This window comes from Sphaerodactylus townsendi, linkage group LG03 (genome assembly GCF_021028975.2).
Source record: "Sphaerodactylus townsendi isolate TG3544 linkage group LG03, MPM_Stown_v2.3, whole genome shotgun sequence".
Lineage (NCBI taxonomy): Eukaryota > Metazoa > Chordata > Lepidosauria > Squamata > Sphaerodactylidae > Sphaerodactylus > Sphaerodactylus townsendi.
This window is the reverse complement of record NC_059427.1, coordinates 148,179,007-148,198,953: the sequence shown is the minus strand read 5'-3', so window position 1 is coordinate 148,198,953 and position 19,947 is coordinate 148,179,007. Positions and strand designations below refer to the sequence as shown.

Here is a 19,947-nt window from a genome sequence, read left to right as displayed (position 1 = left end):
GGGTCAAAGGGACTTGCAAGCTCCTTTCTCTTCTTCTCCCCACAACAGACACCTTGTGAGGTGGGTGGGGCTGAAAAAGTTCCGAAGAACTGCGACTAGCCCAAGGTCACCCAGTGAATGAACAAAGTATTGAGGGAAACTACTACTTCTGGTCTTTCCAGGCAGTACTTATTCAGTTTGAAAACGGATATATACAGTTCTTTACTAAAACTCATGTTGCTTGGCATCTCGCTAATATGAGATTGCTTCTCTCCTTTTTTGTCCCCCCCCCCCCCGGCGAAATAATTCACCAAAAGAGCACTGGCTGTTAAAAGATGCCTCTGATTTGCTAGATTACTTATGTTACTTGAGAGATGGTGCGGCGGCACAAGGGTACTGCTCTCTCTTTTGAGCTTGCTTTTTTTTCACCCACATTGTGTGCGTTTATGTGTATTAGGCTGCGCTCCACATCTTGCTTAACTGCTAATCCTCTGCCATCAATACCAAAAGGGATTTTCTGAAGTTTGTCATTTTACTTAAGTACGTTGTCTTCTGTATGCTTAGAAACATTCCTGCCTGGTGGAATGCTCTCCCTCCAGCTGTCCGGGCCCTGCGGGACCTACACGAGTTCCGCAGGGCCTGTAAGACTGAGTTATTCCGCCGGGCTTTTGGGGAGGCCGGCTGCTGATAGGTGCCCATTAACAACGGGAGTATACCCCGGCTTGTTCCCTCTCAGAGGGAATCTAGAGGAGTTAAGGGTTGAACGCTTCAATCTTTGTTTTAAAATGATTATGATCTTTCATGGAACTTGCATTTTTAACTCACTGATATTAATTTTTAGCATTTTTATCTTATTTATCCACTTGTTTGTATTTATGTTGTAAACCGCCCTGAGCCCTCCGGGGGAGGGCGGTATAAAAGTGGAACAAATAAATAATAAATAAATAAATAAATAAATAAATAAATAAATAAATAAATAAATAAATAAATAAATAAATAAATGTCACTACAAAATCCTTCCTTGCTGACAGGCAGTGGCGAAGCTACAAGGGAACAGGGGGGGTGCCGTGCACCGGGCGCACACCTGGGGGCACAGAAAATCACCCCAGGCCCCTCCCCATTTCCCCCACCCCCCTCCACGGCGTCCTCACACCCCAAAGTGCCCCCCCAGCGCCCCCCTTCCCCCACTTACCTTAGTTCCTTTCCTTTTTGAGAACTTTTTCACGCTGCAAAAGGCCTGTTTGCAGTAAAAATGGCCGGAGGAACTACAGTTCCCAGGAGACCTTGGGGCTCACCTTCTTCCGCACAAACAGTACAGGAGCGGCAAAATGACTGATTACCCTTTTTATGAAGCCCCATTTCAACTTTTTGTCCAAAAACTCCTGAAGCGCTGGGCTTCCGACGGACTCATGGGGTAAAAAATGGCTTTTCGGGAGCTTAGCACCGGGCAGCAATTCGATCTTACAGTCAGTCTTACGGTGGGGCAGCAGTTTGTCGCACTCCGTTTCCTCGAACACCCTCCGGAGGTCTCGGTAGGGTCGAGGGATGGCCGAGATGTCCAGTGCACTCCCACCCACCTCGTGGGAGCCACCCGCCCGCAGTGGCAGGAGACCGGACAGATGGTGGCTGCAAGGGGGGGGGTGTCAACAAATCAGATAGAGTTGGAGGACCAGGAGATATCGGGGTCGTGGTCCCTTAGCCAAGGCACTCCCAGCACCAGGGAATATTTGGCCACCTCGGTGATGATGAACCTCCGCTCCTCCCAGTGCTCCCCGCATTGGAGAAGGACTGGTTTCGTCCGATGTGTGTCCGGTGTGCCCCCCAATGGGCCCCCGTCCATCTGCTTGAACAGGGTGGGGCAGTGCAGGGGGACCCGCTGCAGCCCCAACTGGGCCACTAGGAACGGCTGCATTAGGCAGCAGGTGCACCCCAAGTCAACAAGTGCCTGAGTCTGCACACTAGTCCCACAAGTCTGATTTGATACAATCACGGAAAGGAAGAATGGCCGTTGGTTCCACTCATCCTCAGTTCCGTGCCCTTAGAAGGAACCTAGCATCAGGCACGCTTCAGGCCAGGTCGCTGTTGTTTCCTGCCAACTCCTCGCTGGACTCGGGGCCACCTGCCTCCTCAAAGGCCGAACTCACCTAGTGTGGCTCCACTTGCTGTCCCGAGCCCTTCTTGAACGGGGATGTTTTCCCTGGACCCTTAGCCATCCCGGCCTTTATTGCGCCACTGGCAGGGACTACCAGAGGGTCGGGTTTCTTGCTAGGACACACAGCCACCTTGTGCCCCTCTCTGCCGCAACTCAGGCAAAGTCCCAGCCATCGCCGCCGGGCATACAGAGATTCCCCTGCCTCCTTGCCACTGCGAGCTGGAAAAGTGCCCTCCAATGGGGACAGGGGGAAGTCGACGGGGGGTTGCCCCGCTGTTTCAATAGCTGCACTCTACGTAGACGGACCTCTGCCTCGGCTGCCCGCGTGTACCACCCCGCCAGGGAGGTTGGCTCCGCGGTCACCATGGCCCACTGTGCCACCTCTGGGTGAAGCCCCTCTCTAAAGAAGTGGATCTTCACCTGCTCCGGCCAGCCTTGAACCACCCCGGCTAGCTGGTGGAACTCGGAGATGTACTCACTCATGGACAGGGACCCTTGCCTGATCTGTTGCAACCTGGCATGGGCCTTCTCCTCCTCGAATGGGTCCTCGAACTGCTGCCGCAGTGCCAACATGAAGTGGGGGAAGGAACGCAGCTCAGGCGCCCAGCCTTTGTAAAGTCCCATGTACCAGCCGGCCAAGTTGCTCACCCCTCTCCCAGGGAGGGGTCCTCCCCCACCTCATGTACTTGCTCGACCTCATCCTCGTAGTCACCACCATACTTCTCCATATGTTCCTCGACTCCGGGTAAATGGGTAGGGAAGTAGGGGCAGCCGCCTCCTCGTCGTCCCATTGAAACGGGCCTTCAAACATCAACACCAATGCGGGGGCTGCGGCAGCTGTGGCCCGGGTGGCCCTGGCTGCCCAGGCGGCACATCGTTAGGGGCACGGGCACCGGCTGGCCCGCCGGAGGTGGCAGTGGAGGCAGCTGTGGCGGATCCTGGCAATCCCGCTCTGCTGCCTCGGTGTGGGCCAAGAGAAGTTCCATGTTATGCTGTAGGAAGTGTATCTCCTGCCGCATCTTGTCTCGCTCCCACCGCCAGGCAACCACGCCTCGCTCAGGGGCTCACACCCACGCCCATGCCCCTGCCTGGACCTGGACCCACGACCACTCGCTTTGCGTAGCCGGGTAAATGTCTTGGTCCATGGGTTGCGTGAGTCAAGTGGACTCACGCCGCCCAGCCACCTTGGCCCCCCAGCACGGTCACCGAGAGGGGGCCCAAGGGTAGGGCGATCCCATGCTTGCCTCATGGTTGGTGCTTCACGTGGCACCCAAGTGTCGGTCGGGGACAAGGGTATCCTTCTCCTTGTCTCCCAAGTCTGGGTCACGCGGTATCTCGTCCTTGTATGGAACTTGCCCCATTCCCTCATTAGGTTCACCAACAAGGGGCCCACCTGTAGCTCCATCCGTGTCGGCCATGGATCCGAGTGCGGGTCAAACTGGGAGATCCTGTTTAATGTCAGACTCTCGAACGTGGAGATAACAGAGACTGTAGGAATGTCCTAAAGCAGTTTATTCCAGGTGATATGAAGAGTAACAAAGTAAAGCAGGATCTGAGGTAGAGAGCTCAGATCCAGGACCTATATCCGTTAATCCCCCCCGTTTCGCCCCACACCAAATGTCCACTACAGTTTCTGCTACAAAGACACTACAAAGCTTCAAAGAACCTGGGAACCTTTTACACCTCTTTGAAGATGGGCTGGTGCCAGGAGATTGCTAGGAAAGGAAGAGGGAAACAGGGAAACATTTGCAAATCACACATCAAGGTACTGAAAGGTTGGTCCTGACAATAGACACTTACTTGAAAGTAAATCCCACTGATCTCAATGGGACTTGCCCTCAAGCAGGCATGGACAATGTCAGGCTGCATGAACTTGCATACTTTCTAAAAATGTTATTAGTGTCTGTGTGGTACCACTTTAGATTGGGGCCTGCGGGGTGGGGTGGAGCTTAACTGTCTCCTAGGATTTTCCCCCAGTTTCAATCTCCATCTTGACCCTGGAGGAAATTATGCACATTTGCTTTCATTCACCTGTGATGTAAATAGCAACTCCATAGGGGCAACTTGCATTGAGAAATGGCACTGGACAAATGGGTAAATGCAACCGACCCACCGTGCTGATCTGCATTAGGATCCTCTACAGTTGTAATGAGCAATTTTAAAAAAAACATAAGCAATCCTAATCACAGATCCCCTGATACCAGTCTAGTTTGGCCCTAATTCCAAAGATTATTAATGTGAGTGAAGCAGGAAATGCTACACATGGCCTTTCCTGCATGCACAGCTTACCTCAGATTTCCCCAGTGGTCAAACTTCGTGTCTTGGAAACGTTTTCTATGAAATCAAGCTGCATACCTCCATCCCCCCCCCCATTGTTTTCCCCCTTGTCTCTTCAGTTGCATTTATTCCCCATGCTACTTCTGAAAATGTACTGTTCCTAATGGTGGTGGGATGTCATCTGTGATGCACAAGAACAACTCTCCCCTTCAGCCATTTTCTCCTCTCCTTCTAACAATGGTGCTTTACTGCAGCACTCCCTTGTCAATTTCCTCCTGCAAAAGCAACTTTCATTGTCAATTTCACTTGCTCCTACGGCTGACCTAGCCTTAAGGTGATATTGCTTATTTGGGATGAAATTGATAAAACTTATACAATCCACCTGCCTTTCTATTACATCGCTACATTTTGAAAATGGAGGACAAGAGGGAGGAGAAAATGGCTGAATGAGAGGTTGACCGAATACATGGGGGTATGGATCAGGACCAGGTAATTGGTGGGGCAGAGAAATAAAGACCATTTCAACATGATTGCTTGCTCAAGGAAAGTTGGCTTAAAAATTATAAAACACCTCAGTAAAAGTGCTTGGAAAAACAATGGAGGAAAAATCAGGGGAAAATGTTTCCACAACCAAACTGTCAGGACCATGACTGTCAGTGCCTAGATGTCTTGCTGTGTGGGAATTGCAAATGTTTTCCTGTAAATGCTTTTCCTGTTTCCCTCTTCCCTTCCTGGCAACCTCCTGGCGCCAGCTCATCTACAAGAAGGTGTGAACGGTTCCCAGGTTCTTTGAAGCTCTGTAGTGCAAATGTTGTAGAAACTGTAAGGGACATTTGGTGTGGGGCGAAACGGGGGGGTTGAAGGATATAGGTCCTGAATCTGAGCTCTCTAGCTCAGATCCTGCTTTCTATTGTTGCTCTACGTGTTGCAAGAAATAAACTGCTTTAGAACTTTCCTACGGTCTCTGTTATTTCCACGTTCGAGAGTCTGACACAAACAGAGGGGGGAAAGTGTGTAATTAAAAGCTACAATATAAATTCTGTGCATTATGTGGAAAAGGCCTGCATTTTGTTTGGTTTTGAAATATGTTCCCAAAAGCCACTGTAAATTCTCTCCTCCTACAATGTGTCACTGGTTCACTAGTTATACAGAGGGAATCACCTACCCTTCTGTTCCATATCACATTTGTCTTGGCTTGTTCTGTATTGCTAGACCTTCAACTGAAGACGCTGGTCCTACATTATGACATCTTGGCCTCCAAATTTACACCACCTCCTTTTTTACTCATAAATTTCAGAACTACGGTGAGAGTGGGACCGCTGTGGGTGTGGTTTGGTCAAATCACCATCTTTGGTATACCCTATGGCAGGGGTGGGCAATTATTTTTTCCATGCATAAGAAACAGAAAATATCGTGGAGGGCCGGGCCAAAAGGCAGGGGGGGCGAGGCGCTTTTGAAAGCCCCGCAGAAGCCGGCAGCCAAGGCAACCGGCTTCTGCGGGGCTTTCAAAGGCGCCTCACTCCCCAGCACGGCAGGGGGGCCAGTCAGGGTCATCCGGTGGGCCGGATGTGGCCCGCAGGCCGTATAATGCCCAGGTCTGCCCTATGGTATACTGGAAGATTTTAATTTATTAATTTATAATATTGTGATTGTTTTTAAATCTGTGTGTCAGTCGCCCTGAGCCCAGCCTTTGGCTGGGGAGAGTGGGATATTAAACCAGAGCAAATCAATAAAATAAAAAGGTAGATTTTACATCCTACACTTAGAGTGAGAAGCACAGATATTACACATTTTCAAACACCACTGGGAATCAGGACATCATGAATTGTTTGTATAATAAATTCTACCTTTCTTCTCTGTTATAGAAGTATTTTAATACTTTAAGGTAATTCACTTACTAATGTCTTCCTTGCCTGTCAGTCTGAGCAGAGCCTCATAAGAAATCCCTTGACCATCATACAATCTCCGGAGCAGGGACGGGGACAGCTTGTAGAGATCTGAGCTCTTCTGTTGGAAAAATAGAAGACTATTAGGCAACATGAAAACACTCAAGCTGATCTGCCAGGAGACATTGTTATAATTGGTTATCATTGTTCTGTGGAATAAAGAGTAGAAGTTTACGCAAAGACTGATAAATCCATACATATTTTACTGCAGAGGATCCCCTGAGCAGGGGCTGATGGGATTTGTAGTCCATGAACATCTGGAGAGCCGCAGGTTGCAGACCCCTGCCCTGAAGAACAAGTGGGTTGTGGCACAGGACTGTACAGTACAGTAAACCTTTATTAGGCATAAATAATTCTACATACAGTATGTTTGTATGATAAACAGCAATACAACGAGGAATCCAGTACACAAAGTTAGGACAAATCATACACAAACTCTCCGGAGACACACCGCAACATCCATATGTTAATCAAAACCGATTTGAATGACTTCCCATGTTCACCACAATGACCTGAGCCTCAGACATCAAATCAATGTAATTTAGATGATGTGATACATTGAGGGACACATTTTAGTACCGTCTTTGAGATATTACTTCTGCTAGATATGTAGCGACCCTAGAGGTTATCTCAGAAGATGCATCACTAAGTAAATACTTCACTACATAAGCCGAAGGCAGATTTGTTTTAGCTTTAATAATCGGGATTATATAGTGACTACGTAATGCAGAGTGTAGCTGACATTCTAGGAGGATATGCTGTATTGTATCCACGGCATAGTCTGTCAGCAAATAAAACACCTTGAAATCTCCCGATTGTAACTTTAGAAGGAAAGGCATGCTATCATAAGTATAAATGCTCTAATGATTGGACTGTCGGTGATCTATAGAAGTATTTTTTGCTATCTCTCCCATGTAGGATGGGTAGGTTTGAGAAAATCTGGGGAACATAATTCGTAGGTTGTACTGGGTGAAGGGACTGAAATTCCATATCAATCAGTCTTTGGCTGAGCAATCTAAATATATATTCCTCGTTAAGAGGTTCGAGAAATTCCAGAGAGAATCCTAGAGTTCTTATTTTGGATTCAATGTGGAATAACCAGGATATGCTCAGTCGGTCAGATTTAAAATAGGAGAATAACGAATTTTCCTTTACCCTAAAGAATATTTTTAGCCAAAATTTAAAAAGCATAGTCCAAGCTTTTGTTTCAATAGAGTGTATACCCAGTTCTGCACAGATGACCCTATTTGGGGTGGCACAGGACTGTTGATAGAGTTCTAAGTCCAAAAGCCATGATAATTCTAGCATAGAGGCTGGCCCTTCATCACTAACATGGCAAGTGACTGAGGGTGGATTTGCAGTGGCAAGTGAGGGTGGATTTGCAACTAACAGTTTGTTTTCTCTGGTTCAACTTCTCATGGAGGAGAGAAGTGATAGCTTTGAGGAGTAATGCTCCTTCAGAAGCGGTGGGGCAGCCAGGAGAGCTGCAGACACCTCAAGTGTGTCAACATGTCAATTCCTGCCATCCCCTCTGGTCCCTCTCAGCTTTCATCCAACTGTTATCTTCCTGACAGAGTTCCCAAAAGCCCACAAAGACAGAAAGTAATCAAACTGATTCAAAAGCCAAAAGGAAGGTGAGCAGGGCTGTGCATTTCTTTAAATACACAAATGAAAATAGCGAATGAGCCCCATTCATTTCTGCAATAGGCACGAGAGGTGGAAAACAAACCCAAGAGGCAACAAACATCTCATTTGCTGCCCCTTTTAAAATGATTCTTTCGCCTGAAATGTTTTCAAAACGTCTTCACCTGCTACGCAATCATATTTACTACATTTTATCTTCCTTGCTGCTGCTTTCCTTGCTTCTCTGCAGTCCACAAACTTCCTTCTCAGTGCCATTTTATCTTCATCCCCAAGATCACTCCATTCCCCCTTGCCTGTTTAATTTTTTGGAGGTGGGGGAGGGGTAAAATCTTCAAACATCAGTTATACGTAGCCAGCTAGGAAGCACTGAAGAATCAATTTCACAAATAACTGAAAGAAGGCAAAAAATACCCTCCTCACAACAGCAATGAATTGTTTCAAGGGGGTGGATGCATGCAAACATTGTGGTGAAGAGGGGGGTGGTGTTAAAAACTTTTTACAAACGTTTTAAGTTATTTGTGCAGAAAGGGCCACTGTGTATTTCACTGGTTTGACAATGCAAAGCCTAACCTGGAGAGAACGTCCTTTCTGCATCAAAATCCCTACTTCGAGCACAGAACTGTGCTCTAGAGCACATTAAAGCCACTTCGATAGAAAACACCAAAGGTAGAGGCACAACATGGTGCGCTGGGCAGCCTCCAATGAACGAGGGCAAAAACCAAGGAATGAATAATTAATGAGATATTAGTAATTCAAAGTGAAGGACTATGATGACATGCACAGCTTTCTTTAGAATGGGAAAAGGAGGAAGGAAGGAAGGAAGGAAGGAAGGAAGGAAGGAAGGAAGGAAGGAAGGAAGGAAGGAAGGAAGGAAGGAAGGAAGGAAGGAAGGAAGGAAACAAACTGAAAAACATGCACATTTATGCAGAGAAATCATGATGGAATTCATCATGATCCATACATCAACAAGAGAAAAAAGTTGCCAATATCTTAGCTCCTATCAGTGGTGTAACTCATGTTTGGGATTCTGGGACAAGGTATATCATTGTCTCCCCTATCCTCACTCACATCCTCTGTGCATGAGGAAAGCAAATATTCAGTTCCAAAAGTGCATCTACATTCAGTGGCATCCCTTATCTTCTCTTCCTTGATCTTATAAGTTTTCAGTGAAAAATACATTATTTCAAAATTGTGTCTAGGTCTCACTTACTTTGCATAAATATGCATAATGCTCCTAGCTCTTCTGACTTACCCAGCATCCCAGATCTATGCCCTTGTCAGCAAATGAATCAGTTATCCTACCAACAATTTATTTTCCTAGCATATGCTTAATGGATAAGATAGCAAGACTTTTTTGCCTGTCTTTAATGGATAAGATAGAAAGACCTTTTATGGTATTTAGTCAAATGCAAGGCTAGGGTTTTTCCCTCAGGTATGCCATCAAAGAAAAGAGGGAATGGTCTTATATTCACAAAAAAGTTTCAGTTACGTCCAATATTGTTTTAAAAATACTTTTTGTGTATTTTTAAAAGGGTTCTTATATTCACGGTCACCTTTTCATGTGTGTGTGTGTGATTTTTTATCCAGAAAAACTTCCTATTTTAGTTCTTGTAAATAAAAACATTTGATTCTTTGTTTAACTTTATAAGCCTCTGGTGCCAGTTTTTTACTATTGTATGTTCTACCATTAAGGAAAAGGTTATTTAGGTGTCCCTAAAGAGCTGTTAGTCTTCTTATCTCTGAAGTGCCCAAGATGAATAGCTAATGAACATACTTACTGTTTGATTTAATTTATAGAAGTGGGAAAAGACAGTAAACCTATTACAGCAGAAAAAGACAGCAAAGGTGTGCTTCTGTCTGTCTGTCTGTCTAAGTGGGAAGGCAGAAAAGATATATAAAGGTTTCAAGATTTCAGAAGGATGGAAGGGGCTTCTAAAAAGAAACCCCTCCACTGATTTACTTTTCTTTGTTCAGACTGAGAAAACAGCAGAAAGTTGAATGGATTTGCAGCACTCTGTCCCTGCAGCTTTCCCCTCGGGCTTGGGAGACAATGGCGATTCCTGCACAAACCACCAGAAATGTGTGTCAACCCCCCCTTAACACAATGTATGTTCACACACACACCCTCCCAAAATTCAGACTGTCAGAAAAAACTCCCCCTCTGTGCCTCTGTGTAATCAATTCCTCAGAGATTAGCCCACAAAATTCACAGAAATGACCAAAAAACTAGGCAAGGGGGAACAGAGAGTGAATTGAGAAAATGGTGCCAATGAGGAAGTGAAAGGGAAGGCAGAGAGGCATGGGAAACATCTAAAAGGGACCGCACACCAATGAAGCCATTTTGAAAATGTTTCAGCCAAAAGAATAATTTTTAAAGGGCATCCACCAATGGTGGGACTTAACCTGCTGAATCCCACCAATGGCATCCACTGAAAGGGTTTTGTGGCTGGAAATAAAACGTTTTCAAAACCAAAGGGGGTAAATACAATGTGGAACTCCATGGAGGAAACATTTTATTTCCTTCCTCAAAACTTTTCAAAAGTTGTGTGTGGAAAGGGCCAGGATGAAGAAGGGAGGGGCAAAATGCTTCTCTTCATTGCTGCTATGGTCTTTTTCACCTTTTGAAGAAATAGGCAGACAAGTGAAGAGCCTGCCACGATGCCTATGGCCAAAGAGGAATGCATTGCAATTAAGTACCGGTAATTGTGAAGCCCTCTTCCCTTCATATTCATAACAATAATAACTACAAACAGACCATATGCATAATGGAATGAAGGCATTGTTCATTCTTTATCGCTTTGGTTATGTATGGTTATGGTTATGAGAAAGTAAGTAATTGAGGCTGCTTCTATTTAGTTAGATTAACATTTAATTAATTTGTTGGCTATCCTATGTAAGGACAGGAAAGGATCTTTAGCCCAGAGCATCACAAAGAGGATTAGAGTCTTTTAGATCCTCTCAACTAATAACATTTTCACATGCAGAGCCAATTCAGCGAGGTCCCACACATTTCAGTGCCTCACTTTTCAGGTGTAATATTTGAAATGTAATATTTTACCCATGTCAATTTGAATTGTTGCAGAATAAACACATTTTGGGACAGAAATCCATTTCCACAGGGATACAAAATTTGGTTTCCGAAGCCTGAAAAAACACATTACGTGCAAGAATATCAGCACCACGTCAAGTAACAGTAATTCACTTCCCCAGCTGTTTTGCAAAATCAGCATTGGCAAGGGAAAACTGGAGTTCACAACGTTTTTCAAAGGTCCCCCTCTGATTGCCACGGCTTCATTCACAGATGACTAATATTTGCGTCATTGATGGGGGTGGGAGCAATCGATAATGTAATGTAAAAAGGGCTGAGTACAGAATTTGTACTGAGAACTTCAACAGCCAAGTTCACTATATAGTCTCATTATCCTGGAAATAATAGCTGGAGAGGCAGAACCAGAGAATAAAAGATCAGAAATGAGAGTCGGGCTCAGCTGGACTTCCAGTTTGAAGTGGGTGGAAGGGGAGGGGGTTAATGCTTTTGCATCTGCTTGGCCCCTCTCTCAATCCCTCATGCCTTTTGTCAAGCTAGAAAACAAATCCAAATTATTTGAAAAGTAAATCAAAGAAATGCTATCAAACATCTTCAATGACAAAGAGCAGCTCTGACCCATTCCCCCCAGACATCGGCAGTGGGAGGGTGGTCCCGTTGAGCCTTCTCTTGTGGGGATCGTAACTATTTAGTACTTATTAATTAATTTACATCTCTGCTTATTAATCTCTACTTATTAATTAATTTACATCTCTGGAAGGAGGAGGGGTCTGGGGGAATTTTCCACCCCCCACGTGACCCAAAACCATGCACTTGGTGCACGGCGCACGGCGCACCTCCCCTCCCCCTGTTAGCTTCACCACTGGTGACAGGAGAACAAAGTCGCCACCAACTCAGATTCTTGTTTCATGGGGTCTTGTACCCACTTCATTAACTTTCTGGGAATATTAGAGCTTCCTGTAGCTCCAGATAAGCAATATCTGGAGCCACAGTTATGAATAATTATTTAGCTTATTTTCTTATGACATACAAGGGTCTTGGTGCGTACAAGGGTCTTGATGTTTTCTGTCTCTAGCCGCTTGTTAGAATTTACATGTATACATGTGTTTGTCTATATCTGATCACATTCCTGTATATGACTTTGATTGTTTGTTACACTTTATATGATCGTGCAGAACCAAGCTGCAAGCGAGTGTATTTCTTTCTTCTCTTAAAATATGAAATTCGCAATTGCTAAATTGGACTGTTGTGGGGTTTCCAGGCTGCATGGCTGTGTTCCAATAGCATTTTCTCCTGATGTTTTGTCTGCATATGTGGCTGGCATTTCCCAGTAACTCTTCCTCCAACTGCTCAGGTAGGACACCACCTAAGAACATAAGAACAAACCTACTGGATCAGACCAGTCCATCTAGTCCAGCTCTCTGCTATTTGCAGTGGCCCACCAGGTGCCTTTGGGAGCTCACGTGCAGGATGTGAAAGCAATGGCCTTCTGCTGCTCCTGAGCACCTGGTCTGCTAAGGCATTTGCAATCTCAGATCAAGGAGGATCAAGATTGGTAGCCATACATTGACTTCTCCTCCATAAATCTGTCCAAGCCCCTTTTAAAGCTATCCAGGTTAGTGGCCATCACCTCATGTGGCAGCATATTCCAAACACCAATCACACGTGAAAAAAGTTTCCTTTTATTAGTCCTAATTCTTCCCGCCAGCATTTTCAATGAATGCCCCCTGGTTTTAGTATTGCGAAAAAGAAAGAAAAATTTCTCTCTGTCAACATTTTCTACCCCATGCATAATTGTATAGACTTCAATCATATCCCCCCTCAGACGTCTCATCTCTAAACTAAAGAGTCCCAAATGCTGCAACCTCTCCTCATGAGGAAGGTGCTCCAGTCCCTCAATCATCCTCATTGCCCATCTCTGCACTTTTTCTATCTCTTCAATATCCTTTTTGACATGTGGCGACCAGAACTGAACACAGTACTCCAAGTGCGGTCGCACCACGGCTTTATATAAGGGCATGACAACCCTTGCAGTTTTATTATCAATTCCTTTCCTAATTATCCCCAGCATAGAGTGTGCCTTTTTCACAGCTGCCATGCATTGAGTTGACATTCCCATGGAACTTCCGAACTATCAATTAAGACTATCAACTATCAACTATCAACCTGTCTTCTTTCAGATGTTCTAGTGCCAGGAAGTAGTAGAGGTCTTCAGTGACGGCCCCAGTAATTAGCAAATCCCCCTCCTCAAGAAATCTACTCCTCTCCTTTTGGAGCTGAGTACAATTGATTTCTTCCACTGATCTTTAGACAGCTGCAATGCATTCCTCAACAGTTATGCACTACTAAACTCCTCTGAAGTCAATGAGCGGAGAAAGGTGTTATTCTGCTAACAACGGCACAGCGGAGTTCCTAAATTACTGCCGCTGCTTAATTATTTTTTTTTCTTCTTTGATAAGGTTTTAATTATTTTATCAGCTGTTTTGGAAGATATTCGGGCAGTAAAGTGGTATATACATATTGCAATTAAATGAAACCTGTAAATGATAAAAGGATCTCGCTGGTTGTTCTCTCTCATCTTTTTTTTCATGACAGTGAACTGGTAAGCAGCTGATAACTGGCGAGATGGAATTCTTAACGCCCACAAATTCTAAACGCATCTATCCCGCCCAAATGCAAATTCTATTGTAATTCCCTATAATCAGAGCAGACTTCCAGCTAAAAAAAATTGCCAATTACACCTTCTTGTAGAAGAAGCGTTGAAAAAGAACGAGATGCAGTAGGTGTCTATGTGTATGTGTGTGTGGGGGAGCTCTAATTTAATCTGGTTAAAGCTGCTGCTGAAAGTGAGGTAATTTCAGAAGATAAAAAAGCAAAAAAGACCAGGGGCATCCAAAACCACAGAATTACCTTGTAGGAGACTTGAAACTGAGATGATTAGTGACATTTGGGGCCAGTAGTGACGTGACGGCAGGATCTGCAGGAGAGGGTGGAATTGGATTTCTCAGAGCTTTTTATCCTCTATGGATCTAATTCAGAGAGGGTTTAACAAAAGCAATTTTCACCACAGAAAGCTCTTTTCAAGCAAAGATGGGAGGAGGGGGAACATTCTACCTCTTCCCCTATTGAACCTCCCCTTCTCATACCTATGAAAGGATACCTTTTTGCCTGAAATGAAACTCATGCTCCCACACCTTCGTCATTTGGGCTTGAAATATGAAATTATGGTTGCAGTTTGAGTGAATGAGAACTCAGACGTCTGGAACTGAAAAGAACATTCCAGAATCAAAGAGACTGCTTTTAAAGGGGGAGCAGAAAATCGCATCATCACATTACTCACTGAATTGGGACATTGTGTATTTATCAATTGTTTGTTTATTTGCAGATGACGGGTTTAGAACGATGACATGCTGTGGCCAAGGGATCTCACCCAGCAACCCTCAGTCTGGAAGATGTTCCGCCTGTTCTCCTAACAAAAGGCATTTCCATAGGAAAATGAGCCGACGACAAGGGAGGAAGGATTCAGGCAGCCCAGTGCCTGGGGGTAGGGCGGGGACAACTCACCACAACAGTCAGGGCAACTCTGGGCCTTTCCCCACTTACTGTAAGCCCCGCGCTACTTGAGGAGAGTAGCGCGGGGTTCCTCCTCCCTCCCCACGGCAGGGGCGGCCACAGCGCAGCCGCCCCGACGCTGTCGCTGTCGCGCCCCCTCAGCGCGCGGCATCCCAGGAGCTCTTCTAAACGGCGCCTTTTGACGACCCCGCACAGAGCGCGGGGTCGTGGGGACGCCTGGGCGCGCGCCTGGGATGCCGCACGCTGAGAGCAGCGCGCGGCATAGGGGGGATGGAAGGGAGTGGGGAAAGGCCCTCTGAACCTGCCAAGTGTGGGGAAGGGGCAGAATGTCTACAATTTGTATTTGATCAAGAAAGATTAAGTTGTATGAACCAAAGATGCTAAGAATCAAAATGGGTGCTTCTGTATAAGACACCAGCAGGACTGCATGTTTAACAGGTCAAAAGGAATGTTATAAGCTTGTTAGTGATTATGCAGGCAAGCAAAGATAACATCTTTCAGATCTTGTCAACGTGACAGAAGACATATGCATTTTATAACTTTGTTTTGTCAGAACCAACTACACGGGTTAGAAAAGAATGTGATTAGTTAAATTAAAAAGCGTTTTTATATATAGTTAAATGAACACAGAAATGATAATGAGAGATTCACATGTGTTAGTATTTCACTATAATTCTATTGCATTGGAATCGAGGGAATAATTGTTGTGAGAATCATGTTTTAATCTTTTAAAGTTAAAATCATTTAAACTGGGAGTAGAAAGGAAAGTTTTATGATCTAAAGGAATGTCAAACCTACCCCTGCCCTGAGGAAATATCACTCTGGGAGCAAACTTAGAAAACTAAGAAAACAAGTTTTTCTTGGAGACAACAAGCTAGTTTTATTGCTGCCTTTTGCATATGGGTAGAGGGCCACAAGCTAACAGCATGCAGCGTTTGAGTAACAGAAGGAATGTGAACAAGTAGAATAAGAGGCTGTCTTACTGTGACAACGAGACAGATCTATCCAATGGGATTTTAAGATTCATGCTTATAGCACGTGAAAGAGGTATGGATAATGTACGTGGAACTTAAGAGGATGAACTGTATGACGTCTGTATTTCTGTATCTATAAAAATTAAGGTTCTTCCTATGTTGGGTGTGTCTCTTTCGAGAGCCACCCAGAAGGGAGAGTTCACCTTCTGTAACTTTCTAAATTTTGTGTCTATAAAAATTGGTTCTTTTGTATGAAGGGGGTGTGCCTCTTAAGGGGACACCCTGGTCAGATGCTTATGCTGTCCAGTAAACTTATCTTCTGTTTCAAAACTGTTTCTTGGGTGTTTTCTAACTTAGTCTTAAAACTAATTCAGCTGTGTAGGACCAGAGACGCGGTCCTGGCCCCACACAAGCAAGAAGCAAATGCGCTGGTGGAGGGGGCAGATACATGGGCAGGTGCCTCACAGCTTGCGGGGCCTGACCCCAGAAGCTGCTGCCGTTTTCTAGCCCCACCAGCACAGAAAGATGCTCCAGTATGGCTATGGGCCTTCTGGGGGCGTTCCAGGGGGTGGAGCTAATTTAGTCAGCTTCCACTGGCCTTCCAACCCCTGCATCAATGTCGTTAGCTTCGGACATATGCCATTTTTTGTGGTGTATCTCCATTATCCCTATGGGGATTTTAGCTGGCTGCAGAGAAGCTCTTTAAAGGCAGCGGGGTGCAGGGGGAGGACACTGTAATGCTGCTGTCCCCGTTCACCCAGAAGACCTGGATCGAGCTGTGAGACAGGAGAAAAGCCAAACCGAACTTTGCTCAGAGGCATGCTAGGCGACAGCGGCTGCAATACACTATGTGAGGCTAACTGAAGTGGCAATCCCTATTCCTAGTACTACGAATGAAATGAAACATGCCTGTGGTCTACAAAGCCCCTTAGCGGAACAAAGCCATTTGTTACTGAACATTGTGCTGCTGAGGACCAAAGTGGCTTCTCCAGAGGAACTATTTCCCTTGAGACTTTTCTTGGACCTTTCCCTAACCAACGAGCCATCCAGTTAGTGAAGTCTGTGCACAGTTGCCCAGGCACATTCTGCTAAGGTCGGCAACCTTCAGCGGGTAGCCAGAGATCTCCTGGGATTGGAAAGTATAAATCAGTGATGGCAAACCTTTTCAAGACCGAGTGCCCAAACTGCAACCCAAAACACACTTATTTATCGCAAAGTGCCAACACGGCAATTTAACCTGAATACTGAGGTTTTAGTATAGAAAAAACACTTGGCTCCAAGGCACGCGTTACTCAGAAGTAAGCTTGGTGGTAGTCGGTGGCTTTGCTTTGAAGCAACTGTGCAATGCTTTGAATGGGTGATTCACGAACCTAGGAGGGTCATTGCCAGCAACCGAGCTTACTCCCAGGTAAAGGATCACGCTTTAGTTCTCATGAAAATCAGTAGGGTTTAACAGCACTTAACAGGGTTACCTACACTGCCTCCCCAAAACTAGGTCTTAGGTTTAGTGCTAATAATCTCCCTGAAATAATTGCACTATTATCACACGGCGAACTCTGTGCCCACAGAGAGGTCTCTGAGTGCCACCTCTGGCACCCGTGCCATAGGTTCGCCACCACTGGTATAAATAATATAAAAATAGGAAAGGATGCAGAGATGGAAAGAAAAATAATACTTAAATGGTACAGAACTCCAATACAACTAGCTCATATGATTAGAGGACTTAGTCCAAAATGTTGGCACTGTGGAGAACTGGGGGCATACGACACTCGCATGTGGATGGAATGTAAAGAGGTAAAAAAAATTGGGAAAAATATTATTGTATATAGAGAAACTTGTAAGGATTAAAATAGATTTAAACAAAGGTTTGCTGTTTACAGGAATAATTGAGGATAATAAAATAGATAAAAATATGGTTTAATGTATAAAAGGATGATAAGAGCTGCACATGCAGTAATAGCATTGGGATGGAAAGATAATGGACTATTTTGAAATGGCTTGAGCATATACGGGAACAAAAACAACTGGACATTTTTGAAAGAATGGCAAGAAATAATTTATGGCAAGAGAAACAGAGAGACATTTTGAAGCACTGGCGTAATGCCCATTGGGCAAGGTGGGCAGCTGCCCAGGGCATCACCTTGTGGGGGGCATCAAAATGCTGGGTTCGTTTTGGGGTATTTTAGTGGTTTTCCATTATTGGCCTGCAGGGGGCGCAGTTTTTAGGCTAGCGGCACCAAAATTTCAGCATATCATCAGGAGACTGTCTTTATGCTACCCCCCAAGTTTGGTGAGGTTTGGTTCAGGAGGTCCAAAGTTATGGACTCCCAAAGGGGGTGCCCCTATCCCCCATTGTTTCCAATGGGAGCTAATAGGAGATGGGGGCTACAGTTTTGAGGGTCCATAACTTTGGCCCCCCTGAACCAAACTGCACCTAACCTGGGGGGTATCATTAGGGCAGTCTCCTGATGAGACCCTGAAAGTTTTGAGGGGGGGGGGGGGGGGGGGGGGCGGGGGGGGGGGGGGGGGGGGGGGGGGGGGGGGGGGGGGGGGGGGGGGGGGTTGGGGGGGCGGGGGGGGGGGGGGGCGGGGGGGTTGGGGGGGGGGGGGTGGGGGGGGGGCGGGGCGGTTGGGGGGCGGGGCGGGTGGGGGGGGGGGGGGGTGGGGGGGGGGGGGGGGGGGGGGGGGGGGGGGTTGGGGGGGGGGGGGGGGGGGGGGGGGTGGGTGGGGGGGGTGGGGGGTTGGGGGGGGGGGGGGTGGGGGGGGGGGGGGGGGGTTTGGGGGGTGGTGAGGCATAAGTGGGTGGGGGGGGGGGCGGGGGGGGGGGGGGCCGCGCGGGGGGGGGGGGGGGGGGGGGGGGGGGGGGGGGGGGGGGGGGGGGGGTGGGGGGGGGGGGGGGTGGGGGGGGGGGGGGGTGGGGGGGGGGGGGGGTGGGGGGGGGGGGGGGTGGGGGGGGGGGGGGGTGGGGGGGGGGGGGGGTGGGGGGGGGGGGGGGTGGGGGGGGGGGGGGGTGGGGGGGGGGGGGGGTGGGGGGGGGGGGGGGTGGGGGGGGGGGGGGGTGGGGGGGGGGGGGGGTGGGGGGGGGGGGGGGTGGGGGGGGGGGGGGGTGGGGGGGGGGGGGGGTGGGGGGGGGGGGGGGTGGGGGGGGGGGGGGGTGGGGGGGGGGGGGGGTGGGGGGGGGGGGGGGTGGGGGGGGGGGGGGGTGGGGGGGGGGGGGGGTGGGGGGGGGGGGGGGTGGGGGGGGGGGGGGGTGGGGGGGGGGGGGGGTGGGGGGGGGGGGGGGTGGGGGGGGGGGGGGGTGGGGGGGGGGGGGGGTGGGGGGGGGGGGGGGTGGGGGGGGGGGGGGGTGGGGGGGGGGGGGGGTGGGGGGGGGGGGGGGTGGGGGGGGGGGGGGGTGGGGGGGGGGGGGGGTGGGGGGGGGGGGGGGTGGGGGGGGGGGGGGGTGGGGGGGGGGGGGGGTGGGGGGGGGGGGGGGTGGGGGGGGGGGGGGGTGGGGGGGGGGGGGGGTGGGGGGGGGGGGGGGTGGGGGGGGGGGGGGGTGGGGGGGGGGGGGGGTGGGGGGGGGGGGGGGTGGGGGGGGGGGGGGGTGGGGGGGGGGGGGGGTGGGGGGGGGGGGGGGTGGGGGGGGGGGGGGGTGGGGGGGGGGGGGGGTGGGGGGGGGGGGGGGTGGGGGGGGGGGGGGGTGGGGGGGGGGGGGGGTGGGGGGGGGGGGGGGTGGGGGGGGGGGGGGGTGGGGGGGGGGGGGGGTGGGGGGGGGGGGGGGTGGGGGGGGGGGGGGGTGGGGGGGGGGGGGGGTGGGGGGGGGGGGGGGTGGGGGGGGGGGGGGGTGGGGGGGGGGGGGGGTGGGGGGGGGGGGGGGTGGGGGGGGGGGGGGGTGGGGGGGGGGGGGGGTGGGGGGGGGGGGGGGTGGGGGGGGGGGGGGGTGGGGGGGGGGGGGGGTGGGGGGGGGGGGGGGTGGGGGGGGGGGGGGGTGGGGGGGGGGGGGGGTGGGGGGGGGGGGGGGTGGGGGGGGGGGGGGGTGGGGGGGGGGGGGGGTGGGGGGGGGGGGGGGTGGGGGGGGGGGGGGGTGGGGGGGGGGGGGGGTGGGGGGGGGGGGGGGTGGGGGGGGGGGGGGGTGGGGGGGGGGGGGGGTGGGGGGGGGGGGGGGTGGGGGGGGGGGGGGGTGGGGGGGGGGGGGGGTGGGGGGGGGGGGGGGTGGGGGGGGGGGGGGGTGGGGGGGGGGGGGGGTGGGGGGGGGGGGGGGTGGGGGGGGGGGGGGGTGGGGGGGGGGGGGGGTGGGGGGGGGGGGGGGTGGGGGGGGGGGGGGGTGGGGGGGGGGGGGGGTGGGGGGGGGGGGGGGTGGGGGGGGGGGGGGGT

The 19,947-nt window shown here is 49.7% G+C and overlaps 1 protein-coding gene across 1 annotated transcript in view; it reads right to left on the bottom strand.

The window, feature by feature from the left end:
- The window catches only part of TAC3 (tachykinin precursor 3), a 49,232-nt gene that overhangs the window by 11,648 nt on the left and 17,637 nt on the right, over nucleotides 1-19,947 (bottom strand). The window contains exon 2 of the mRNA XM_048487478.1: nucleotides 6,307-6,415. Within this exon, the coding sequence (XP_048343435.1) occupies nucleotides 6,307-6,415 (109 nt within the window). The remainder of the gene's footprint in view (nucleotides 1-6,306; nucleotides 6,416-19,947) is intronic.